General features: G+C 45.8%; 1 protein-coding gene across 3 annotated transcripts in view; it reads right to left on the bottom strand.

The window, feature by feature from the left end:
- PFDN1 (prefoldin subunit 1) overlaps nucleotides 1-27073 on the bottom strand; it is a 32013-nt gene that overhangs the window by 4418 nt on the left and 522 nt on the right. Inside the window, exons 3-5 of one of the 3 annotated variants that reach the window (XM_057409893.1) lie at nucleotides 12791-12875; nucleotides 8437-8492; nucleotides 7590-8307 (exon numbers count right to left, since the gene is read on the bottom strand). In XM_057409893.1, the coding sequence (XP_057265876.1) occupies nucleotides 8271-8307; nucleotides 8437-8492; nucleotides 12791-12875 (178 nt within the window). In that variant the 3' untranslated portion in view covers nucleotides 7590-8270. Of the gene's footprint in view, nucleotides 1-7589; nucleotides 8493-12790; nucleotides 12876-27073 lie in introns of those variants that run through there. The other 2 variants (XM_057409892.1, XM_057409895.1) reach the window with 2 other exon arrangements.

The following is a 27073-nucleotide window of genomic DNA, read 5'->3' as shown; positions in this document are numbered from 1 at the left end:
TGCTTTCTGGAAGTATGTCTGCCACGCTAATGACTGCCTGACACTGAGATGGAGGGTGAGAAGAGATGGCCAAGAACTCTTCATTGGGCAGCGGAGCCAACCCCACCAGCTGGACCTCCCAGCATCTCCCAGGGGCTGTGAAGCTGGGCTGTGCCTGAAAGCAAATGGTACCACCAAGCCTGGCCGTTACTGTTCCCTCCCAGCTCTCAGAAGCCTTCCCCAATTCTAAGCTTTCCAGCAGCCTTCCTAAACTGTGAGTGTGGTACAAGGGTCTAACTTGTGTAGGTTTTAGTACACATGGAGTAAAAGTACCATCTCCCAAGTGATCAGAGATGCTGTCAAAACCAGGACTGGCTGCTCAGGCAGCCCCATCCAACAGGCACGCATGTCCATCTCCCGGGAACCCTTCCCAGGAAGAAAGGTGGCTGCCTGGGCATGGAAGGCACCACCAGCCCCGTGGCCCTTGCCTCCTGCAAGACCCCACAACTTGGCAGGGACGGTGGCTGCAATGCTCCACTCTCAGGGAGTGCTGGGCAGCTCCAGGCAGTGGCTCTGGGAGGCTGCTGCCAGCCCAAGTTGCCTCTTTGCTTAACCTCTGTACAAAGCTCTTGGAAGTACCAGATCGCTCGGCACCAGCCAGAGCATGCACAGGGGAGCACCCACCAGCCACCCCTTCCCACTGAGGCACAGAAGCAGTGCCCTGGCCAAAAGCAATGCCATAAGCACTCACCCTGCTATCACCCTGCTCCATGGCTCCCTGTGCACTTCGCTCCCTGCCACAGGCCACACTTGCTCCCTGACCAGCTCCGCACTATTTGCTTTTGGCATCTGCTGCGGAAATACAAGATTTAATGCAAATACAATTACAACTCACACCCTGAAGAAGAAGAGGAGTTGTGGTTCACGGAGGTGGCCCATGGCCTCTTGACACGGTGGGAAGTCACCTCCTGCTTGAGCCTCCCACCTCATTGCATCACGTTGCTCATGCTTTGCTGGAGACAGTGCTGACGCACCCAGACCTTACATTCCTGACCGATTAAAGAGCCAACATCCACAGATTCCACAGCACGAAAAAACTTCATCAGCTCCTCTTGGACAGGCTTTCGATGATCAAAGCACCACACTTGCCCCAGCACTATGATTCAGACAGCTCTGCCTCCAGCCAGCTCCGCGTGTCTGCAGAGCCTTGTCCTGAGCTGGCCGTTGAGCTCGGTGCCTTGCAGCATGCACCCTTAGCTCCAAAAGCCACCACAGCACTTCTGCTCTCAGCAGGAAACTACACGCAACAGCCACGGATCATTCACGCTACACCTCATGCTCACCGATGAATTTCCTGTTTCAAAGTAACAGTTTCTCATTCATAGAATCATCAACAAGCTTGGGTTGGAAGGGATCTTCAACGTCTACTGTTTTGCTCTTCAAATTTCACTTCTCTCTCTGCTCAGCAAGAGAAAAAGAGCTTCAAGCCCCAACCTACAAACACAAATGTGCTTAAACCGAAACAAAAATGTTTCCATGGAAATGTAAAGATCTGGTTTTGGGACATGCCTTCTCACTTCAGCCTTTTTTAAACTGCTTTTCTACCTACTTGTTTTCCATCCAACTTGGCAGGTTTCTCCCCACAGAACACCTCCCTCTTTCCCTCCCCACAGCTCACAGCACACTTGGCTACTAGCCGCCAGATGCTGGCATCCCACTCTTGCACTTAGAAGGCTTCTGTCGAGGAATGCTGCAGAGTCTTCATGCATGATGCAGTGCCTCAAACAGGAGCCCCGAGACAAGCCATCTTGTGACACTGTCTCAATAAACCTCCTAGCCAAGGGTTTCTGTAGCTCCCAAAGTTAATCCAGGTCATTGCTGGCATTCCTCAAGGGCTCTATGTGCACACTGTTTGGGAAAGTGATCAGCAGGGCCTGAGACAGAGGAGGGACGACACGCTTGTCCAGGGAAGGATCTTCCTCAGGAGGAAAGCAAGCTGTGCTGCCTGCACACTGGGGCCAGGCAGCAGTAGCACTGTGAGCTGCCCTTCCTCTGGAGGCCACCAACACTGTTCAGGTGGCTGGAATTGCCCAAACCCCCCTTGCCCCAGAGCACAGCACACCCAGGAATCAGCACACACACACTGTGGGCAAGGCAAACGTTTCAGTCAGCCTGAGCTCATGGAAGATGATGTGCCCTATTTAACAGGATTTCACTTGGAACCCATCAACAGGAAGGAACTGGACCTGCTGAACAGCACCTGGCTGCTTCTGCTTCAGAAGGAACCAAGATAGTGGGCACCAGTGATGGGGTGGGTCTGCAGGCAGCCCTACGCTCTGATGGGTCCACCCAGCACTGGTCCTCACCCAGCACAACACTGTGGCACAAGTACACATTAGAAATTACCACGCTACAGCAACCACCAAATATTTAGATACACTTCAGGACTTTCCAAGCAGAGTTATTGCTCTCAGGAAGTTGTCCAGAGTTTACTCAAGAGTGAGTGAAGTGTAATAGGAAGGGAGCCCAGCTGGTTTCTGATGACAGCTGCTGACAGCAGCACAATGACGCCATTTACTAAGAGGACAGAGCAGAGATGATTCAGATCCCTGGGTTTTCCCTTAGCCACTATTTCCACGAGGTAACGGGGACCCTCAGTCATTTCAAAACCACCTGGATTTGAGTGGAGGAAATATCAGGCATAAGAGTGCACTTGCCAACTCAACACTTCAGAAGCACCTGCCTAAAGAACTGCTAGTGCAAATCCACCTTCATCATGTACCAATCCTACCTACAGCACAACCAACAGGGCTTCCCCCATCATTCCCGTAGTGCTCTGAAACCCTGAGGAACGTGCTCTTGAGAAAGCTAATTTGAAGAAGCACATGCTGCTTTCCACACTTGGTAGCAAGGGAGGTCACCTTCTAGAGAAAAAGGGGAAAACCTGCCTGTGGAGCAGCCCTTCTGTCCCTTGCACATACCTGTTGTCTCAGCCCCAAAACTGTATTTTCACTAAAGGCTGAGACAGTTGCTCTCTGCAACTGGGCAATTGTGAACTCCTGCTCCCTAGCCTGATGTTAACTGCTACAAAAGCGAGCGACTGGGAACCTTTCAATAGGTGGCAGCAGAAATGTGTTACCAAGCCAGAGGATTCTTTAGGGACACCCTTCATGACAAAACCAACCATTTAGAATCACAGAATCAACTAGGTTGGAAAAGACTTTTAAGATCATCAAGCCCAATCTTTATTCCAGCACTGCAAAAGCCACCACTAAACCATGTCAGTAAGGGCCTCTTCTACACGGTTTTTGAATACTTCCAGGGATGGCGATACCACCACTGCCCTGGGAAGCCTGTTCCAATGCCTTAGCACCCTTTTGGTGAAGAAATTGTTCCTAATGTCCAGTCTAATCTCTGTTCCTTGGGAGTAGAGACCAGCTACCTCCTGGCTCCATCCTTCTGTGAGGCAGTTGTGGAGAGCAATAAGGTCCTCCCTGAGCTTTCTCCAGAATAAACTTCCCCAAGTCCCTCAACCATTCCTCATCACACTTGTGCTCCAGGCCCTTCACCAGCTCCGTTGCCCTTCGCTGATCCCGCTCTAGCACCTCAATATCTCACTTGTAGTGAAGGGTCCAGAACTGGGCAGTTTTCAGCGGTACACTGCTTCACAACAGATACTGCATCCTAACCAGACTTTCGTCAGGAGTCAGGTCAAACACTTAGGATATGGGGAGGGGAAACTCACCCAGATTGTGAAAATCCCCACGTTTTGGTTTGGTGGAAGTGGCCCTCACAAAACTGACTCTTGCAAAATGTGTTAAGTTCCTTAATTTGGTGCTTTGGGTTGCACGGTCCTGCAGAGCCAGAACTGCTCACCAGAATACCTCCCAGCAACATGACTTCTGCACAATCGTACCACACCTTATGTCTCTCAGTCCCAGCCAAACAAGGCCATTTAAAAAGAAAAATTACTTCCATAAACTTGAAGGACTCAACAAATCAGCAACAAAGAGATGATCACAAAATGGTTTGGGTTTGCAGGGACCTTACAGCTCATCTAGTCTAACCCCCTGCCACGGGCAGGGACACCTTCCACTTAGAGCAGCTTGCTCCAAGCCCCTGTGTCCAACCTGGCCTTGAACACTGCCAGGGATGGGGCAGCCACAGCTTCTCTGGGCACCCTGTGCCAGCGCCTCAGCACCCTCACAGGGAAGTGCTTCTGTCTAAGAGCGCATCTCAATTTCCCCTGGGTCAAGTTAAAGCCATTCCCCTTGGCCTGTCCCTACAGGCCCTTGTCCAAAGCCCCTCTCCAGGTTTCACGTAGAATGTGATGTGAACTCCCAGCTAAGCAGCATCCTCCCCTAGCTCAGACTCCCTTGGCTGCCTCGCAGGCAGGATGCAGCCATGTCCCTGCTAGGAATACACTTCCAGCCCAATGAGCAGGGTGACCCCAGCGGCAGGGCCAGCAGGAAGCCCTAACAGCCTGCACATACCTGGAGCAAGGTGCGGCTGTGTAAAGCTGACTCAGGGCTGGGTCAGGTCTCCTGCACGCAGGAGCACGCTTTCCAAATAATCGTTTCCTGTTCTCCCCAGGCGAGATGGAGCAGATGGGGCAGGACGGAGATATACTGGGCACAGATAATCCCCCTCCCCAGAGCTGCTCGGCATAAAGGACAGCAAGGACCAAGTGCATGGGCCTGGGTGACTAAGGCGAGGACAGCGGCACTGGTTCTGTGACTAACTATTACTCATGCAAGGAGGAATTTGGAGAGGGCCTCGCATCCAGCTCAGCTCATTGCTTTGAATACTTCTGCAGCTATAAGCACAAAGGAGAGCTTTGACAATGAATCAGACCCTGGTTTAAAATGACAAAGACAGACTTATCTACCAACTTTGTGTTAAAATGATTTCAGTGTAATTATAAAAGCAGCTTAATGCTAATCAGAGGAAACAAGCAACGTTTTCAAACCCAGATGACTAAATGTAGGCTCCTGGACGGACAAAACCATTTAAACACAGCAGCAGAAGTGGGTTTTTATTTATTGTCATGATGTATTTCACTTTCCCCTGGAATCCAAAGGAATGTGAGCACACTGGCAAAGTTTGTCTTAAAAGCTTTCTCCATTAAATTCTTTTCTAACTCCTTTTTAATCAGAACAACCTCTCCCCAAAAATAAATCCTAAAGTGAGTTTCTGGGATAACATTTATTTTGAAAGCACCTCTATAACTGGCTTCTGAAGGATTTAAAAGGAAGCAATCAACACCCACGTTAATTATCCTCCTGCTTTTAAAATCCACAATTATCCATCTAAAAATAAAGGTAGGAACAGTGAAAATAAAACAGTAATCAAATTCCAGCTTTCCCTTCATGAAGCCTTTGCCCTCTCAGTTAGTTTGTGTGCTTACTTTGCAGTCTGCAGTGCAGGGAAGATTAACAAAGAATTGCTAATTAAGCAGTCGCTTGCAAAAACATGGGAGTTTGAAACATTGTGACTGATTGTTTTTATAAAGCCAGCCCAGGTCTAAACCAGCGGAAGATCCTTTTGGAGAGCTGGGAATTGCCTCTTAAACACGATGATTTCTTCTTTCTGTGCCTCTAAGATCACAACATCATGTTTTGCAACCACTGACTTGTGCACTATTTAACACAGGGCACGCTTCTTACGCAATGTGCAAAGCAGAATGTACTCATTTGATCTTTATCTAACTAACCTACCATAGGAATTGGAACCAGGATTTAAAAAGATACACCTCCTTCCTCATGCTTACTGAAGAGCATTTGTTTCGTTTTAAAGCTGCAAGATGCTGGCTGCACACAACCAACCTGCATTTGTCTGGGATGAGAGATTATGCGATTCAGATGGAAGAGAAACAGCATAAAACACAAAGTTAAGAATGTTGAGAACACAATCCTTTTGCTACCCTCACTTTTGACAAATGACACTCAGACTGTGAGGCTTTAAACATAAAGAAATAAGTGAAGTCAGTGAGTCATCACAGCCTTGGAAGCAAGGAATAAGGCCTGTTATTCATGCTACCATCAGCAGTCAGTTTACAGGATAGAAAGAAGTGGAGCAGCATTAGTTATGCCCCAATTCCTCCAGTATTTACCTTAAATTTGCCTGGCCCCAGTCCAGTGTCAGAGGGCTTCTCCATAAATAATGATTTTGTCCTGACAGTGTTGGCTTTGTGCCCACCATACTCTCAACCTTCTCACCACTTCATTATTTTCAAGCCTATTTTTCTCATTGCTCAGAGGATTTTCCATTTCAAATATCAGGACTGAGAATGCAGATTCTCCTCCCTGTAACACAGCCAGAACTATAGGAAAAAAACAGAGCTTTGGAGCTACTCCCTTCTTCAAAACAAGCACCTCAGTGAAGGGCAGAGAAGCGCTGACAGCTTTGCCCATGCCAAGGATCTGCCATGGCTCTGGATGATCCCAGTTGACAGCTAGCTTAGGCAAGCAACTGGACCACCCATGTCCTCAAAAGCAAGCTAAGCCTTGGGCTTTGCAGCCTGAAAAGCAGGAGCAAGCCCGCAGTGAAGGCAGAGACTCGGGCCTGGACAGGTCAAGATGAAAAATGCCCCAGGAACATCACCAAGTCTGAATGTCCGTGCCCAGAAGGAACTATCCGGACACTTGCAGCTACCTCAGGCACCCAAAGTCATGCAAGATGAAGGCTGTCACCTCTCCTGGTCCTCAGAGGGAGCCTGAGGAGGCTCCGCACCTCACTGTCACCCAATTAATCTCCATGATTTGCGGAGCTTCCATAGCTTCCTCCTAAAAGGTCCATGTAAGCCCAAATGTTAATCCTACCTACTAAGTTCACTTGCATACTCCACTGTCCCCACATCAGAGATGCAGGCTCCCTGTACAGCAAGCAGAGGGAGATACCACCTCTAGGAATGAGTGACTCTCTGGAAGCATCATTGTCTCCCTCTTAATGCAGAGAACATCTGGACTCCTGACTTGTTAAAGAAACCTGACAGTTAAAGAATCTCCAAGGTGGGAATTCAGGGTCAAGAGGAGAAACTTCATCACCACTTTAAATTCCCAAACATCAGATACTGAAAATCTGGGGGAGAGGAACAGGAAACAAACAGAAAAACAAAAACCACACAAAAACCCCAACCAAACACAAAAGCCACACCAAGAACAAACACAAAGCTACAACACACCACCTTGCAGGACAAGCAAATTAGAAAACAAAAATCAGTCTACTCCCCAGCAATGCCCCAAACCTGCACATGAGCTGTGCCACAGGAGTTTGGTACATGTTGCAGATCACGACTGCAGCCAAGCACCAGCATGGGTCTGGCTTGGTTCCTGTACAAGTGACAGAAGCACACCAGCCTTCCCTAGAGCAGATCAGGCCATAAAGCCAAGAGGGCTGAACCGAAGCTATGGACTGACCTCTTCCATGCACACTCTTAGAAACAAGGGGCAGCTTCTGTGACAACATGTGTTCAAGATCATGTCCTCAGTACGTGCATGTATGCCAGCAGTGGAATGAGAGGACAGCACACTCATCCAAAGTAAAACCTGCTCCAGGCACAGAGGGCTCTTCTTGAGGCTTCCCCCCTCCAAAGCAAACAGGAGCATTCCTTATTTTCCCCTGTTTATTTAAAAAGCCCACCACACATTCCTGGGCACTGGCCTATCCCGAGTAAACCATGGAATGACAGCTTCTACACTGTAAATCCCAGATGAAAATTGGTCTAGCTTGGGAACTGCCAAACAATTGCTACCTTCTTCTGGTTGCTGAGTGGTCTGCAAAATGCACCACAAATCTCAAGACTTGTTTTCACATGGTTAAGGCACCTTCAGAATCAGCCTCCATGCATGGTTTCAGTGTAAAAACCAGAGAGCACGCCAGGGGCGCAGGGCCATGCTGAGCTGGTCCATCCATACCTGCCCAGAGAACATCAACTCCCATGCTCCAGCACTCCTCTCCAGCCACACCTCTCCTGCTTAAAACTGCTCCCTCAGGGTATGAAAACACCATAGTGCCAACCCAACCAGAGACGCCCTGGTAGACTCATCGAGAAGGGGGCACCACCATTGTGCCTTGGGGCTCCAGCAAAGCTCCTAGAGAAAGAAGATTAGAGAAATGGAAGCCACAGCACGAGCATGTTTGACTCCGGGCAGCACCAGGGAAGAAGTCTGTTGTTAACTTTGATGTCTGCTCACTGTAATGCAATCACTTTTTAACTTTACCAGAAAGAAGATCTGCAACACATTCCAAGCCTCTGAACTTGAAGCACAGCAGTGCTTGAGAGCAGAGTGTTAATTTCTCCACCATGAACAAGAGCAAAGAAGTTTACTGTGTAGGATAGGGCAACTGGACATAGCAGTTTAGGGATCACATGAAGACTTTATGAATTGGAAATCAAGCACTTAGGTACAGCTTTCCCAATTGCATTTGCTACTCCAGGCAGAGAAAACAACCAACCCTTTATCTCTGCAGCAGTGAACTTTCAGTCTCCCATGCTCATGTGAAAGAACTGCCTGGGAAACAAGCACACAACAATATTGCAGTCAGATTTTAAAACCAAACTCCAATTCAAGCAGAAAGCTGCAGGTTGCTTTTGCCCTTTTCACAAAGGAGCTAAATTGAGTGGCACAGAGCAGACAGAGCTGCCCAGCAGAGCCTCCCCCATATTTGTTATTTTTAGCAATTCAGTCTGACAACGCCTGACAACTAAACATGCTGAATATAGCAGGAGAGAAGGGGACTATCAGATAGTATCAGAGAAAACACACAGCGATAATCACTTTCTCCACCCCTAATGAAGAATCAGTTTTCCATGTCTTTGTAACATCATAGAGCTTGTTCTTTTTAAAATGCCACATTTAAAAACAGAATCCATCGAGCCCTACAATGGAAACGGATAACATTTCCTGAAACAAAGCATTGTTCCACCCCTCACATATCATGTTTCCTTAAAAACAAGGGAAGAAAAACATTACTTGGTTTTTCTCCTAATACTGCACAAACATTGCCGAGCTAAAAAGAGTCTGTGCTCATCCCTTTAGAATGCTTTCAAAATAGCTTTAACACATACCCCTTGCACTGTGAAGCACAACAAGAATTTGATAGTATCAGGACTGGAAAAATTGGATCGTTGCTGCTAAGCAGGATGCTTCCCATGCCAGTGAGCCCGTGCACCAGCTTCTGTGAGAGTCAAGCCTCACTGGCACAGCCTTTATGCAGGCATGTGCATTTTGCCAGCAAGCCTGGGTTATCAATTTGGATTCCAAAGGATTATATAGAAATTGTGAAATTAAGAATGCTACATATGTACACATATATATACACACACATACACACACACTCACATATACACACTTTCATTGGTTAGCTTTAAGAAGAAGGGTAAAGCTACCTTGCTCCTTCTGCAGAGTGACTGACACTTGCCCTCTCATACACATTGATATCCCTTTGGTATCTTCAGAACACAGTTCCTCTCACTAAGTACATCCAATGTGCATTGCAGCCAAAGCTTATTTTCCCAAAGACAGGTCTAGTTCTCCTTGTACAAAGAGAGGTCTAGTTCTCCTTGCAGCTTTGCCATGTGATGAACAGCAGGGAAATATCACACCAGCTTTGTGATGCTGTCTTGAAAAAGGCAATGCATCACTTCACAAGTGGAGGAACCCAAGACAGGGGAGTAAAGAAAAGGGAATAACTAATCATGAATTGCAGTTCCTCTAGGAAATGAGATGATGAAGGAGAAAAGAAGTTTTCAAACCAAATGCAAAACCCCTCATTGCTTTCACAGTTCACTCTGAGAGCTGCGAATGTCAGGAAACACAGCTCACACAGAGTCACAGAATGGCTTGGGTTGGAAGGGACCTTAAAGCTCATCCATTTCCACCTCCCTACCACGGGCAGGAACACCTTCCACTAGAGCAAGTGCTCCAAGCTCTGTCCAACCTGGCCTTGAGCACTGCCAGGGGTGGGGTAGTCACAACTTCCTTGGGCAACCTGTTCCAGTGCTTCACCATCCTCAAAGGAACAAACTTCTTCCTTACATCTAACCTGAACTTCCCCTGTTTCAGTTTCAACCCATTCCCCCTTGTCCCATCTCTACAGTCCCTGATGAAGAGTCCCTCTCTGACATGCTTGTATGACCCTTTCAGATACTGGAAGGCTGCTATGGGGTCTCCACGCAGCCTTCTCTTCTCCAGGCTGAACAGCCCAAACACCTCTGAGGCAGGTTAAAGCCCATGTTTTCATGAACATATCAGCACTGAGGATCTCTCCTTGCTACACAGTTGGATGGATTTACATAAAACCTCAGCAGTGAACTCAACCCTCCAGGCTCTGCTCCTCTGCATACAGCACTAAAAGCCATCAGGGAGAGCGCATCTCAAATTCAGGCTGGTATCAAAAATCCACATTTCATAATACCTTGGCAATTGAGTCATAATAAGAAGGCAGAATTGTCTCAGGCTCGTGGTACATGAGTAACCAGATCAGCCACACCATGTGGATACCGGAGGATTACTCTGACCAGCTTGAGCCAGCTATGCAAAGTGAGAAATGTGAGTAAGGTAGTTAACAATGTAAAATATAAACCTAAGCTTTAAAATCCTTCCAGTTTTAATAATGGATGGAGGGAAGTTTTAACCTATCTTGGTTTGATATTTATTTTATAGTGATGCAGTGGAATCACAAGGTCACAAAGTTTCACATTCTTTCCTGCTTCTGTCACCACTTGTTTTCAGGACAGAAAAATCCCCTACCTCCTGTGATAAGTGCTCTCTGACTTGGACTCAGGTATTTCCCCTGAAATCTCTGTTTCCAGCAGTTGTCAGTCTAAAAGCTTTGTCCTTTTCCATGGGGAATCCCAGGCCTAAGGAAAATCCTTTCCACAAAGCTGCCAGCCAGCTGGAAGCAGAGTAGTTAAAAGATGGACTTGAATGTTCACTTAAACTATTGAAAGTTTTGGCCATTTGAGCCCTACTATAATATATATCGTTAAAAAGAAAAACCAATCCATGTGGCAGTCACTTTTCTACTCTCACCACCTTTTGAGACAGTCGTCATTGCTGGGAGCTTCAATTCAGTGGCCATACCAGAGACTCAAGCAACAGGGAGCTATGAAGCAGAAAAACACACTTGTGAAGCAGCCAGTTCCGAGGCTTTGTGTAAGAACAGCAAAGGTTGTAATTTGGGGGGAATTCCATCCATTCTGCTGAACTCAGCAATTGGAAAGTTCAGAAGGTGAGATCATTCCCCACCAGGAACAGGAAGAAAATGAGGTCAACAGCTGAAGGGCACAGTAGCCAAAAAGCTGACCACAGCCTGATGGACCTGGAAGAAAGGGACCCACCCCATGGGCAGGTTGCAAACAGAGACTGTCAACCACACTCCAATCACTGACAAATGCAGACCTGCTGCTACGAAGTTCTCCAACCCCAGTCATGGGGCTGCCTTAGCGCAAAACCACTGGCATCTGAGATGGCTTCAGAGTAGCCAGGATACAATCGCTTTGATCACATAACCATAAAAATGACTATGCCCTGTCTGCATTAACAGCAGAGAAATATGCAGCCTACCCAGGGGAGACTTGTTTTCCCCATTCAGTAAAAGTTCTCATGGCCAGAAACACAAAACCCCTTAGTATCTGGCACAGGAAACACTCCAGGCAGCACCACACATGGTGATATATTTGTCCTACAGCTCCCCAGGCAAGCTGAGTTTTAAGAAAGAATAAAAAAAAAAAAAAAAATACAAACTCTACTTCTGTTTTACTGTAAGGAGCAGACAAGAGAGACAGAACTGAATGGGTTTGAGTAGGTTTGAGCACCGACTTCCTACTCCTGCTTGTCCCTACTTGACCTGGTCTCCACACTGACTTTCTCCAAAACACTAACAGACGAGTTAAGCAGCTTGACACAACTCAATCTTTGCTTCCTCTGTCATTGCCCAAGAAACAAGGAACAGGGGTTTGAATTTATTATATCTTAGGGACATTAAGAAATAACAAACCACTAATGGCCTTGGAAAAGTACATTTTGAACATCTGCTCCGAAGAACTCTAAGCTGTACATGTAGCCACTAGAAGATAGTCAAGATTCTCTAGATAATTCATTTGAACACTGATATGTGCACAGAAAGTGCTTTATATTTCCTACATATTCTTCTCTGCCTTGAATACTCCAACCAGATAAACGTAAGAGCACAGAAGTGCTCTGACCACATTGCCAAAACAAAGTCCTATCTCCCCCTAGATCCAGTCTTCAACAGCAGCCACAAGTAGAAGCCTAGGGCAGAGTGTATGGACACGGCAGGCGTACACAGAACTTCCTCCTCATACTTTCCCAGCCTTCAGACATTTTTAGCTCAGGACTTCCTGAGCAGAATGCCATTTCTACATATTTGGTAATTCTCAATGGATTTCTCTTCCATGAATTTGTGCAATTGTCCTGAGCCAGTATAAACTCCTAGCATCCACAGCACTGGCACAGTTCCACATCACCTATCTGCTGCAAATAGCCACACAAACATCCTTTTGCTAGTTTTAAATCTTGCTCCTACTAACCTCATTTGAATCCCTCACCCCCACTTTGCATATCAGGAATGACAGGAAATCCCTAGCTAGGTTGTAGGCCCACAAAAGAAACCAAGTAACTAAGTGCCATGAATTACTTGTAGGTTACTTGTACCAGGCACTATGTTTCACCTCCTTAAAATCCTTCAGAATGGAAAGTATCAGATAAAAACAAGGGATGTAGCAGACAGCATCTTGTTGACCTTCAGTATTGTACTTTCATCGTTATTACCTGCCAAAACTTACCTCCAATTCCTTAATTTTCTCTTCAGCTATTCTCTGTTTTTCTAAGAGCTGATTATGAATCACTCCTTTAGACTGAAGGATAAACCTACAAGTGAAAGAGACAGACAACTGTTGGGTATCTTTTACATCCATTGTACACCTACTTGCATGCAGAGTTAAACTACAGTGACCTCTGCCAAGTATTCATTCTCAATCCACACCTTCTAGACAGAGGTAGAAGAAATTGGTCCTAGAGCTCACAGAAACCACCAGCCTCAAAGGCTTGCTCAGCAGTCTCACCCATTATTTGGGAGGAAGAAAATGGATGCACACTCATCTCCCTCTATCATTCAGTGTCCTTGAATGCTTTGAAAACAGTCCTTGCATACAGCTAGCAAAGGGAGTCTGTCATCACATTCCCTACAAAGGGATCTAAAGCAGTTTATGGCATATAGTCAAGGAACCTTCTTTCAAGGGGAAAAAGCCATTCATTACCATCTCAGCGCTCACAAGCGAAATAAAGCTGCACAATAAAAACAAAGCTTTCTACAGAGGAAGGTTGAGAGAGCTGGGGGTGTTCAGCACAGGGAAGGGAAGGCTCCAGAGAAACATTACAGAGGCATTTCAGTACATAAATAGGGCTGGTAAGACAGAGACTTTACCAGGGCCAGTAAGTGACAGGACAAGGGGCAATGGCTTTAAACTGCAGGAGGGCAGCGCTTGATTTGACACAGGGAAGAAATGTTGTACGATGAGGGTGCTGAGGTGCTGGCAGAGGGTTCCCAGAGAAGCTGTGGCTGCCCCATCCCTGGCAGTGTTCAAGGCCAGGTTGGACACAGGGGCTTGAAGCAAGCTGCTCTAGTGGAAGGTGTCCCTGCCTGTGGCAGGGGGCTGGAACTGGATGAACTTGAAAAGCCCCTGAAGGAACACGAGCATCCAAAGAGGCCCTCCAGTATGTGGCACTGGCATCCCACAAAGAGGTAAAGGACAACTAAGTTCAGATGAATTTTAGGAACTCTCTATGGTTGTTTTTCAACCTTCCAGACATAAAGAATGTACAAGCCACAGATTTGCCCCTTCCCTACTTAGAAAGTCCCCCAGGGGATTTAGAAGGAGCCTCCCTGGATCATACCAATGAGGTCAAGGTCTCCCTTCAGCACCAACTAGGGTCAGTGTCTTCCTACCAGGTGACAAGAGCTTGTGCTTGAACAGTTAAAGTGAGCAGCTTTAGACAGGGCAGAATCAGAATGCATTCCCCATCTGGTACAGAAAAACCTGCAGTCAGTCTGTAGTGCCGCCTCCCATGACACAGGACATTATTAACATGCTTGTTCAGGGCCTGATCAGCCACTGCCTTGAAACCCAGCATGGTCTGCACCAGCAAAAGAGCAGCCAAAAGGAAAAGTACCTGCTACGTGCATTCCTGGAGTGCATGGGAGCAGAACTGTGGTTAATTATAACAGGTTTGCAATTAAAACTCTCTTTGGTGCTGCAATTAACTGCGCTTACCAATTGCCTCCTCCTCCTTCTCCCACTTCTCTCCCTTGTCCTGCTTTACCTCCTCTTTTCTACAGCTACTTCATCTTTTATATTGCCATTTTCTCAAATTTCTCCTTGTTTCTCCCCAGTCTCAGCTCATGTTTATTACTGGTGTCATCACTGCTATGTATCTGCTCCTATTCTTTACAACACAGCTCACTCTCTTTGGCCCCTCACTCTCCCACTTTCCACTTGGTACCTCCACAACCCACTTCCACTCGGTGGGAACGTTTCCAGGTCTGAAACAGAGCAACCTGCTGAAATAAAATGTGGGGTTTGCTCAGTCTTGTTAAAATCAAGTCCATGAGCACCTTCCTAGGAAAGAGAAGTTATTTACATTGCTATTAGATGCAGAGCCTGAATTCAGCCAGAGAGGAGCTACTTTTGAGGACCACCAGCAACCACATCGTTCTGATGCTCTTACCTTGAGCCTGCAATAGCAGAAGCAGCAAACCCCAGCCTTCCCACACACACAACATGGGGATTTGGGTGTGAAGACCACAACTTTGCCTTACTTCTGCAGTGGCTGTCACTAGTTAAACAATCAGAGCTGCAAGATGCCCTCATTAAATAAACCCAACCGTCCTTCCCATGGTCACAGCTTCCCTGAGCCTGTGTGGTGTATGAATGTTTCCTCAACTATTTCCTTTTTTTTTTGTGAGGCAGCAAAGGAGAACAGAATACCTTCTCTTTTGCTTCCCCTGTATGTTAAGGTGTAGAATTCCAGACTGGTTTGGGTTGGAAGGGACCTTAAAGTTCATCTTAGGTTTGGAAACCCTGCCACAGGCAGCATGCCTTCCACTAGAGCAGCTTGCTCCAAGCCCCGTCCAACCTGGTCTTGAACACTGCCAGGGATGGGGCAGCCCCAGCTTTTCTGGGCAACCTTTGCTAGGGCATCATTGTCCTCATAGTAAAGAATTTCTTCCTAATGCCTCATCTGAATCTATCCTTGATCAATCATTTTGGTTTCACTGAAGCCCCTGGTCTAGGACATGAGGTTAAACACCAACACAGCTCTACCAGTGCTCCCCACGCTGCAGCTGGGAAGGTCCCTGTGCTGCGTCACAGGCACTGAGCGATCCTGGGTGGCTGAGATCCGCTACAGGCACTAGAACCTTTGGACAAACAAGTGGCTGACTTCACTTCTATTCTGCAAATGTCAACAAGAGTCACCGGGAAAAACACCCTCCCTCCTCCCTGCCTCCCACCCTCCTGCAATGCTCTGGCAGACATGCGACAGCAAATTAAAATTGGATGGCCGAAGTTAGCAATGACGAGACTTGTGCCGGCAGCTGGGCACAAACACAACCACCCCAATTTATTTGCTATAAATTAGTGGGCTGGAACCTGTGTCCGTTCACACGCTGGCTCAGAGCAGATCAAATGTCCATGACTTGGCCAGCATCCTTCAGAACATTTGCACCAATCCCAGCTTCAAGCCACCCATTTTAATTCCCCTTCATTGACCCTTCAGCCTAAAGCGCACAAGTGCTACCATGTAAGTTGACAAAAACTACTCTTTAGAAAGTTGAAGCTATAAGCCCACACCTGATTTAAATCTGTGGCTTCAATTTCCAACACAAGAAGGACTCAAAAAACTCATCTTTGTTTTAGCTTCTAGCTTGGGATACACACATCATGGGGATCTTGGGCAAAGGTTTTACCTAAGGAAATACTGTGGTTTACAGCAGCACTTGTCTTGCTCATTAGCCAAGAGATGCTACAGGGCACTTCTCATAAACCAGAGTTTGAATTTTACTGGATTTCATTCTTCCAATTACCCCAAGTAAAACACCAACTAAATGGTTTTGGCTTTTTTCTCACTGAGCCGGAGAACTGGGACAGTGTCATTCTGCTGCCTGGTTTTAGTTAACTGGGGTTATCTTACAATGTTTTTAAGCTTGTGAAAGAACCATGGGAGGTTCTGAGGTCCTAGTTCTTCCCCGAGTTTGTAAACAAGCCTTTCAAACACATGAACTTCATTCATGGATGACAAGTTGACTATGAACCAGCAGTTGTGCACCTGGAGCCAGGAGGACCGATAGTATCCTGGGGTGCACCAGGAGGAGTGTGGCAGCAGGTCAAGGGAGGTGATTCTCCCCCTCTACTCAACCCTGGTAAGGCCACATCTGGAGCACTGTGTCCAGTTCTGGGCTCCTCAGTAAAAGAAAGACAAGGAGCTACAGGAGAGGAATCAGCCAGGACCACAAGAATGATCAGGGGTCTGAAGAATCTCTCTTACGAGGAGAGATTGCAGGAGCTGGGCCTGTTTAGAGAAGAGGAGACTGAGAGGGGATTTCATCAGTATAGATCAGTATCTCAAAGGCAGGTGCCAGAAGGATGGTGCCAGACTTTTCAGTGGTGCCCAGAGACAGGATGAGTAGCAACGTCCATAACTGAAAGACAAGAAGTTTCACCTTAACATGAGGAAGAACTTCTTTACATTGAAGGTGGCAGAGCACTGGAACAGGCTGCCCAGGGGGCTGTGAAGTCTCCCTCTCTGGAGACTCCAAATCCATCTGTGTTACCTGCTCTAGGTGGCCCTGCCTTGGCAGGGGGTTGGACTGGATGATCTCCAGAGGTCCCTTCCAAATCCAATGATTCTGTGGTTCACTCACTGTCTGGAGGCACACCACCAGCTGAGGACAAGCCCCACGTTAGAGTCATCGCATCAGAGAGGGGAGCAGAGGAGACACTTTCTGCTCTGTGATGCTGAGCCCAACAGATGACATTACTAACGCCAACCCCTTGGTGCACATCAGCACCAAAGAGCCACCTCCAGAGTTCACTCTGCCGAGGAGGGTCCCAGTGTTTGTACATTGGACTAGGATGACTTTTAAGTATTGGCAGTCCCCAGAAGACAAGCAGCAAACCAAATCCTCTTCCAGACAAGCGAGTTCACTTGTGTCCACCTCCTCTCCATGAAGCAGCACAGCACACACTAATAAATCTGTCAAACACAACACCTACACTATCAACCATGAAACACTGATTCAGAAACATGTTCAGCATTACAGTGGCAATTACAAAGCTTAGCAGAAATCACCTCCTCATACAGGAACTTTTTCACTATTGTTAAACAACACCAGAAATACCTGGTCAGAACAGACAGGTTCACCACATCTCAGTTGGCCACCTACTTCAAAGGGAATGGCTAATGAAAACAGATCAGGATTTGCCCTATTCTGGATACTGAGCAATTTTTCCACTAACCATAAAGATAACTTGGAAACAAGACAAAACAAATAGAAAAGAAAGCTAAGGAGGAATGGGGTCCTCAAGGACAGCAATATTCAGCCAAATCTGGACTGCCAACAGCAGCAGCGTTTGCAGATCAGTTCTACCTACGTGCTCGGCTCTCCTGCTGTCCCAGTGACTGCTGGTTCTCAAGGACAATACAAGGAACAAAAATAGAGCAAGAGGGAACTGAAAGAGAAACCTCACTCTAAATATTCCCCACTTGTTTCTATTTTCCTCCCTCTGCCAGTTCTACATCAGGATCTTTATTTCTCTAAGGCAGAGAACGTGGTTTCTATACTCTCTGAGACTCACTGCTTGTTCCCTTCTGAAGGGATCTCTTAACCCTTCCCTGTTATAAATGTCCCAATATGATGCCTATTTGGTCGGTGTTTATACAGCACTCCCTTATCCCTGGTCAAAATGGTCTTCAGGCCCTAGTTGGGCTGGTCAGAAATGCTGTCAACTTCATCATCTGTCCACTGTCAACTTCATCATCTGTCCACTGTCAACTTCATCATCTGTCTGCTCCTACACACCCACCAAGTGATGTTCCTACAGTGTAAGTAATTCCATAACTCAGTCTGTTTGCACCAAAATGTACTGTTTACTTGACTTTCAGACATAATATTAGATACTGAAGTATTTGCCTCCTAATGAATGAGGTTATGGAGATGTTTGTTCAGCACAAGCCACTTTCATTATGACATACAACTCATTAAGGTTATTAAAGGTGGGGTACCAGTGATGCTCATAGTGAAGGTTTTCCACTAACAACCCCTATTTTCAATGACTTGTAACTGCAAACTCTATGTCTGAAGCTTTCAGTGGCAGGTGTCCGTCCCAGATGTGAGCATTCTCTCCTCTTCCTGTTCTGGATAGGGAATGAGGTCTTCATGTTTCTCTTGCACAGCTTGCTGGTGCAAGAGGCTGGTTGTATTAAAACATTAAAGCCAGGAGGGAAGGAGCCACACAGCAGCCATGGGGCTCCCACCTGATCATCTGCAAAGCAACTCTTCTACCCAAATCACTGCAAGGATCTGCACAGGGTACCAGGTAAGCCTTAGTAATTCCTGTGCCTGATACCGATACACATCCCTCTGCCTACTTTCAGGTGAGACAGTTTTACAGGTAGGAACACTCCAGTGCTGTTTTGACAGAATACTGATGAATGACACAGAATCACAGACTGGTTTGGCTTAGAAGGGAATCTCCCCTCTGTCAGTTTAAAGCTGTTCTGGATGCAGGGCTGCAGGGGTGGTCTCACAAATCCATCCAGCCTGGCTCCCAGCACACACAAACGGTCACTATAACTTCATGCTTCCTAATTGCATTTGGAAAACTCTCTACAAAACCTTAAGATACTGAAAACAAAACCAACGACTTTTGTCGTGGTTTAAACCTGTTCCTGCTGAGCCCAGGACAACTTTGTACAAAGCCGGAACATTATCTTAGTATTCACTGTACTTCTAAAACCCCTCTAACATGCTGCATTATGGCGTGTGGAATGACAGCTCACTCATTTACACAGAATAACCTGCTCCTTGAAAACAAGTGTTTTCATTAGACTACTCCCAAGAGAAAAGCTGGGCTAAGCTCAGTCATGCTCTTATCTCTTTAAGGGCATTTTTTTAATTCTGAACCTACACTGCTGCACAAGCCAGAGCTCACTCAGGAGGGGATTGCCGCATTTTAAGTACTGTTCAAAGCCAAGAGAAGAGAGGCTTCCAACAAGCTGATCCCAAGCAATCCAGCTTGATCCAACAGGAGACAGCGCTGCATAAACTGCAAGCACCCAACAGTCCCCTTCCACTCTCCTAGGGTCTGGTTATGCTTCTGTAAATGATTCCCTATGCAGTTCAGAACAGGCACTGCTTATACACCACCACATTCCAGTTTTAGTCATCCTAAATGAGTTACCCAATTCCAAACAAGACAAGGAAGCAATATTAAAAGAAGAAAATAAGAAAATCATGACTAATTATAGTTTGTGCTGCCACCCTTCATGTCTAAGGGTTTCACATTTTTCAGTCTGATTTTGAATTTCCCATTCAACAGATCATATGCCTTAACTAGAGCTTGCTCAGAAACAGATGGAGTTGGAACACGAGTTGAAGCTTTTCCTATGTTTGCTTTTATTTTAGTGGTCAGTCATCTCATTGGGTCACTCTCAATATAGCTAAACTTAACTATTCCCCCCTCACCCCACTGCCAAAGCAGCACATACCTTAAAGCAAAACAAATCCTGCAGCTTATATCGGGAGGATTATATATGAAGACATTCCAGGACCAGCAGTTTATAGTTCATGTGTCATTTTACTACTGCACTCAGAGAGGTAGTCATGCACCCGGAGCTGTTTGGGAAGGAGACATGGATTGAAGCATGCTGGCAGCATCTCTGGTAGGCAGCAGAACCTGTGCAAACTCAGGATGACAACACTGGAGCACACACAGAGATCAGGATTAGTGGCACTGGAAGCAGTTCAAACCACGTCTTATGTAGGCCACAATAAGGGTAACTTTTACTCAGATGAACATTTGTAAGCCATAAACCTATTTACTCTAAGGAGCTAAAGGAAGGGAACAAGAAGTGCCACATTGTTTGCTTCCTCAAACCTCTCCAGGGGCTAGCCCAGCACATCCATCTGCCTGCTGAGAGGCAGAGGAGTTTGTTCTGCACTTCAGGCCGTGTTTACATTGAGTTTTCACTGGTTTTTTTGATCTGTCAATAGCTGCAGCATATTACATTACCTCAAGCCAAGATAGTAACACAGCAGTTTCTGCATTGCCAGACACTTAACTAGAGGGTAGATTTATACCATTGTTCATGCTTGGTTCTTAAAAAAAAAAAAAAGCAGGAATATACCTCTAAGTGTGTATTAAATATAGCACAACCCAAAATAATAAACTAATACTGTGGTCTGCTTTTAAAGAACATCACCAATTCTCTTGGAAGGTTCAAATGATACAATGGGAATTAAAAAAACAAAACAAAAAAAAACAAAACAAAAAAACACAACACAAAACTCACACACACACAAAAAAAAGGCAAGCAAATGTCCCCACTCTATCATACAGGAATGAAGAATGCTGGAGATTCAAACCATGCAGCAAACAGTGCAATTGTGTGCTGGGCTGCATCCCCAGAGCGTGAGCAGCAGATCGAGGCAGGGAATTCTCCCCCTCTGCCACACTCTGGGCAGACTTCCCCCTGCAGTCCTGATTCAACTCTGGGGCAACAGCACCACAGGGACATGGAGCTGTTGGAGCGAGTCCAGAGGAGGCCACAGAGATGCTGCAAGGGCTGGAGCAGCTCTGCTCTGGAGCCAGGCTGAGAGAGTTGGGCTGGGTCAGCCTGGAGGAGAGAAGGCTCCTTAAGGGGAGACCTTAGAGCAGCTCCAGTGCCTAAAGGGGCTGCAGGAAACCTGGAGAGGGGCTGTGGACAAGGGCCTGTAGGGACAGGACAAGGGGAATGGCTTTAACCTGCCAGAGGGGAGATTGAGATGAGCTCTTCCCTGTGAGGGTGCTGAGGTGCTAGCACAGGGTGCCCAGAGAAGCTGTGGCTGCCCCATCCCTGGCAGTGTTCAAGGCCAGGTTGGACACAGGGGCTTGGAGCAAGCTGCTCTAGTGGAAGGTGTCTCCACCCATGGCTGGGGACTGCAGTGGACGAGTTTTAAGGTCCCTTCCGACGTAAACCATTCTATGAAATGCAGAGTGAGGAGGAAGACGCAGTAACTGGCTTTTGATTGTTACAAAGTAGAGCCTTGGCTTCTGTGCATCCCAAATCCTGCTACAACAAGGCATCAAAAAGCAACACAGCAAACCCCACAGAAGTGGATGTAAAGATAACCAAGTCAAAAGAACTCGAGCATAACACTATACAGGGATATTTCTGGATGCTGGGGTTAAATTAGCTGCACTAAAATAATCACACTGTTGTTTCCTAATCAGTAAGGACAAACTTTTTGGAATCAGCATTTGTGGACTGAAAAGGCTGATGTTGTTTTGGGAAATTGTTTCTCCTCAGAAAGCCTGATTTATTTTTATTTTTTAATTCTTTTTTTTCCTAAACCAGCTGAAACACTCTGTTAATTCAGAAATAGTTTTTTGTTAATTCAGCAAATAGTTCTGGAGAAAACAAAAGTAAAAACTCAAAACAGCAGTTGTAGCATTCCTGAGTTCAGCACTTTGGTTCTTGAGTGGCTGTATTAAACTCATGTAAAGCAGCACTCTCACCCCACAGGATTGCTTTCCTCCTGTTCTACTTTAGCGTTTGTAAAACACTTTAAATTAGCTATTATTCTTATTGTAAGACTCTTTTCTGTCGTTTCTACATTTGACAAATGCTGACTTACCAGATGCATCCACTCCACATAATTTCTCTGTATAAAGCTGATTTTGTTTCCTAAACCTGGGCACACATACATCTTGCATGCAAGCCATGGAAGTATTTTCTTCTCTGACATTTCAGTACTGCATGGAGAAATTATGTACAGTAGCAGGGCAGGAGAGCTATAACTGGACCAAGATAACCAGGAGATTACAAATGAGCAGGAATAAGATCAAGAATTAAGTGGGGGAAGGGCAAAGGATCATGTCTGAGACATCAGAAGATGTCAAGTTGGAAAAGGAGCTTTGCCTAAGAGAACAAGCTCCTTTCTCATTCAGAACAGATGACAGAAGTCCAGAATCCCAGTATCCCACTACTGTCAGCCATGTATCCCTCTGTCCAGCTGTTCTCTTCTAACACTCTTGATCAGCCAGATGACGACTGTTGCCCCTTACTTCACTGCTCGAGTCAAAGGCATGTGTATGTGTTACCCTTGTGTGCATCATTGTGATTGTTGCTTTAAGAAGCAAAAATCTTCTTCTCTAAGAAGATCTTGCAAACTTGTATAGGTCTGCTGTGAAGAACACTGTTCAGGCTGCAGCAAAAGGGAGCAGCTCAAAAATCAAGAAAAGCCTGAAATAAAAACCTGGGTGATGGAAAACCTTATGGCTTACGCATATGTGTCATGCCATATAGCCTTTGAGTCCTCATCACCATATCCCAACACCCCCATCTTCATGGAATCCTAGAATCCCAGGTTGGAAAGAACCTCAAGGATCATCTGGTCCAACTCTTCTAGGCAAAGCATGACTAGACTAGATGTCCCAACGCCCTGATAGCTGAGTTTATGTGGCCAGCATGGGGAGTCCACCACTTCCCTGGGTGGAACCACTACCCTTATTAAATGCGTAGAGAAAGGAACATATTGGTCTTGTTCAACATACAGCATAAGCAGCTGTCAAACAGCTGGACACAAATTTTGTTTCCTTTGCAGTTGGGGGCCTGATTGTACTTCCTACACACACCATATGTATTGGGGGAACTAAAATCTTCCCTTTTCCAAAAGGCTACATAGAGAAGCTTCAAGTTTATAAACTACAAATTGAGCAGAAGCCGATGGCAACATGCTTGTTCCTGGCATTCATTTAAGTACTTCAACACCTGTTAAGCGCTCAGCAGCTGGGCTTCAGCACTGAGCTCTGCACAGAGCCTTGCCCAAGGAGATGGCAACAGAGAAACTGCTCCGATTTCACAGGGCAGCCTATAGTTGGTAACTGATCCATAAAGATTAAGCCTTGAGTGTCCTTCAATTCTCTGGGAGGTTTTTGAAATGCAAGCAGGAACCACAGCACAGCCACCATATCCTCAGTGATTCGTGCTACTGGGATAGAACACCACCCATCTCACACACACACTTACAGTAAAAATGCAGCTACTGTGGCTGCAGCGAGCAACTTGAGGTAGTGACTGCTGTCTTCAGGGGTCCAGGAAAGAGCTTACAAGGGTTTATGGTGGGGTGGTTCCTTTACAAACAAAACCAGAAGTACAGTAAAAGCAGGAATGTACTTAAATCCCAGGAACGGTCAAGAATGTTTAATCCTCTCTTGGGTTTCACTTGTGTATGATTCAGCCATCAAAAATCTGAACTGCCATTAAAAAATACAGTCAAAATCTTCTTATTGAAGCTGTCCCCAAAGAATACTACACTTGCACAAAGTCATTTTATAGGGACTGTAATAGCTGTAATAATAAACTATACTTGCAGAAACCCTTGAACATAAAGTTCTGCTACAGTATTTGCTTAATTCTTGCTTTCTTACACTTTATTTTTGTAAGTGTTCTCCCATTTGTAGAAGTAAACTGATGATGAAGCAATATCAAACCAAAACTGACTATCTGAACTGCAATGTGCTCCCCACTGTGCCTAGCACAAGTGCCAGACGTTTTTCTTCTGTAAATAAGGATCATGTCCAGGTTATGGATTAAAAGAATGTAAAGTGAAAGGTTTGAAATATTCAGACAGAATTCTGAAGCTTAAACTTTCAGCATAGCTCTCAAAGCAAGATGATGATATCAGTTCACAAATAGCTTAAGCAGAAGTCCAGCATAGTGGTAGCGTCTCAGGCTACGTAACAGGCCTTTCAAAAGAGCATGAAGTAACAGAATTGAAATGTATTTGGCAAGATGCCACCACTCAGATGATATCCCAGCCTCATGGATATGTACAGTACACAGCAATTCATCATCTCATACTATGTGGCACTGACATTTCTCATGTCAAGCCAAAAATAGCTATAGCAAAAGTAAACTGAGCCCCAAATGTGGAAGCCAGTAAGGCCTCTGCATGTTATACCCACTACAATATTAAACCCATTACAATATTAACAAAAAAGACCAAAAGAAAACCCAAGAGACACCAAGTTGAGGAGCAACAAGTGGACTTTCACATTCACCAGTGGTGCCTGGAAAGCCTCTGGGAAACGAAAGGCTCAAGATAGGGGTTCCAAGAACAAAAACCACACAACTGCTTTCCAGGAAGTGCAGAAGCAAGTACTGAACTAGGCAGACTTCCTCCCAGGATGCACATCACCATAGTTCCTCAAGCCTTCAAATTCCACAAAGGCCTGGAGTATCTCATCCTACAGAAGTGTATGTACTAGCACACAACCCAAACCACCAAAGATGGAGAAGAAACAGAGAAGCTCTATCAGAAGCCTGAGTCTAAGTAGCAGGTTAAATGGGTTAAAGAATAAAAAAAAAAAAATAAAAAAAAAAAGAGAAGGAAAAAAATGTTGAGCACAGAAATAGAAGCACAAAACTTATTTCAAAGAATGGAGCTACTCAAGCAAGCTGTCAGAAGAGCACTGACAATCAGAGTTAACACTGATGCAGACCCCCACCCTTTCTGGATAACTGAAGCCCACTAGAGCTCTAACCTTTGCTTACTACACTAAGCAAAAGAAACTGAGATGTCATAAATATTGTTTTGGTGGATGAACCCCCATATCTATGCAAGCCAATGCAGCCAACAAATTAAAAACTGCAATTCCACTTCACAGAACATGGCCTGTATGTCCAGAGGAACCATGACCACCTCCTCTGGTCTTCAGTGGAACACAAAATAAGGGCATTCTGGTATCTAAACTCCTGCTCAAGAGCTGCTTTAGCCTGCTTTGCTAGCCCAGATTTCAGCAATGAATCCTCTGTTAATAGCTGGAATGGCCTCCAGGAAGAACCTTGTGTTTCTGATGCCTGTTCTCCACACTAGGGAGTGACATGGATCACACAAGAGCATTGCTGCCAATTGGCAAGGCAGCCTTCAGCCCCATGGCACAGAACAGGCAGAGCTCACAGAAATACCATATCAATGAGTAGTATTCAGAGGAAGAACACTCTCTTAATCTGTATTTGCATAGCAACTAGGACAACAAGGGCCATGAAAGGCTTTTCAACACTATCATAATGCAAATATTTTTTCTGATGGTGCCTCTGCCATCCCAGACAAGCAAGAGCTGCCCAAGCCACCTGCCTGGTCATGGAAAGGTGAGCAAAGGAAGAGGCACAGAGGAAGTATATTGCTTAGGACACAAAGAAGGTAAGCATCTCTTACTCCTAAGTGTGAGACAGAAGCAGGACAATGCATTTTAGCCAGCACTGAAACGGCATCTGCAACTCGCATCTGATTCACAAGCAGGATCACTTTATGATAATACACTCATTTTTAAGGTATCTTGAGGGAATTCCCCATACAGGAGAAATATTCTGCACTTTTGGATTTTAAAGCAGGTTTAAAAAAATCATTGACTCTGTAATTATCTTCTACTCTTTGTCTGCTCTGTGACAAAACCAAACAGAAAAAAAACCCTTATGAGTCGTCTCATGACTACTCCAAACATGACTGTTCCCTACGCCTACAGCCTGCCCGGGTCAAATCAGTCACCTCTTTCAAGGGACCAAAATCTATCTATCTCCTTTTAAGGTACCAGTCACTAGCATCCCCAAACAAACCCCACATTTAATTCACCTGCATGGGAAAATGCAGGTGAGCCAAGAAGGAGACTGTCACTCCAAAGAACTCCATTAGCCTGGGGACAACCTCATCTGACAACTCACAGCTAAGGACAAGCTACAGACTAGTCTGGCTGCCCAGTCCTGCTACCTCCCTACAGCTCCATCTGAAGATTGCATGATCTGATGGATCAGGGCACTTGTGGTCTGACCTGGCTCACTGCTTGGCCCTGTGATCACCCACTTTGGCACAAGAAGATGAAGTAAACAGAAGGTGGGGAAGAGGTCGATACCATCACCCTTTCTGGCAGGATACAGGGAAGATTTAGTCTTGCAAAACCACATCCTGAGCTGAGCAGAGTCATCACTGTTACCCAACTCACAAGAAACTCAAGAGAATAACCACAGTAATCTCCAATTAAAAATCTAGTGTGATATTTACCAAGTAAGCCCATGTCTCAGATTTGAAACCACTTTGTAGGGTCTTCTATCAGAGGCTGACATTGTCAAAAATAAGTATATTGTAGAAATTGACCAAAACACATTACTTCTGGTCAAAGGTATTTCTCGACAGTCATCCAACACATCGAAGCACATCTTTAAGGACTATCCATAAGAGCTTTGTGCTCTCTTCCAAGAGTATAAAAAACCCAGGCAACATGCATTAGATTCATTCTCCGGATGATACTGCAAATGGAATTTCTGTAGAACATTTCTGGAAGCAAAGTCCTGAGCACATGAACTGTGCACAAGCTTTTTTCAAGGAATCTCACGTAAACTACATTGGAAATGATTGAAGCTGGACAGATCTCTGAAAGTCTTCTCACCAATGTTGGCTTTCGTTACAATGCTGATCTGCTAGTGTAGGTTGCAGACTTCCCAGAGGTGCCAGACAAGACCATCGTGGCCAGGAATAAACCCACACAAAGCCAATAACATTTATAACAGTCCTCCTTCGAGGCAGTCAGTAGCTAACTCCAAGAGCTAAACCCCAGTCAGTCTCACTGCATTCCCAAACAGATTGCTATAATTGAAAGATAGGGGGAAATGAAATAAATGAACACACTGAGGAAAACCTGGCGTGTTCTTCATAGAGAGAAGAGCTGCCCAAGCAGCAGCCTAGGGGCCTCTTACACGCAGAGACTGCCCTGTCCCTGTGCACAGGGCTGTAACCACCACCCCGCTCCACC

Source organism: Pezoporus wallicus, unplaced genomic scaffold (assembly GCF_028554395.1).
Source record: "Pezoporus wallicus isolate ANWC-B61680 ecotype Strahan unplaced genomic scaffold, APGP_CSIRO_Pwel_v1 contig_4309, whole genome shotgun sequence".
Taxonomy (NCBI): domain Eukaryota; kingdom Metazoa; phylum Chordata; class Aves; order Psittaciformes; family Psittacidae; genus Pezoporus; species Pezoporus wallicus.
The sequence above is the reverse complement of the archived record's forward strand: the minus strand, read 5'-3'. Positions and strand labels throughout refer to the sequence as shown.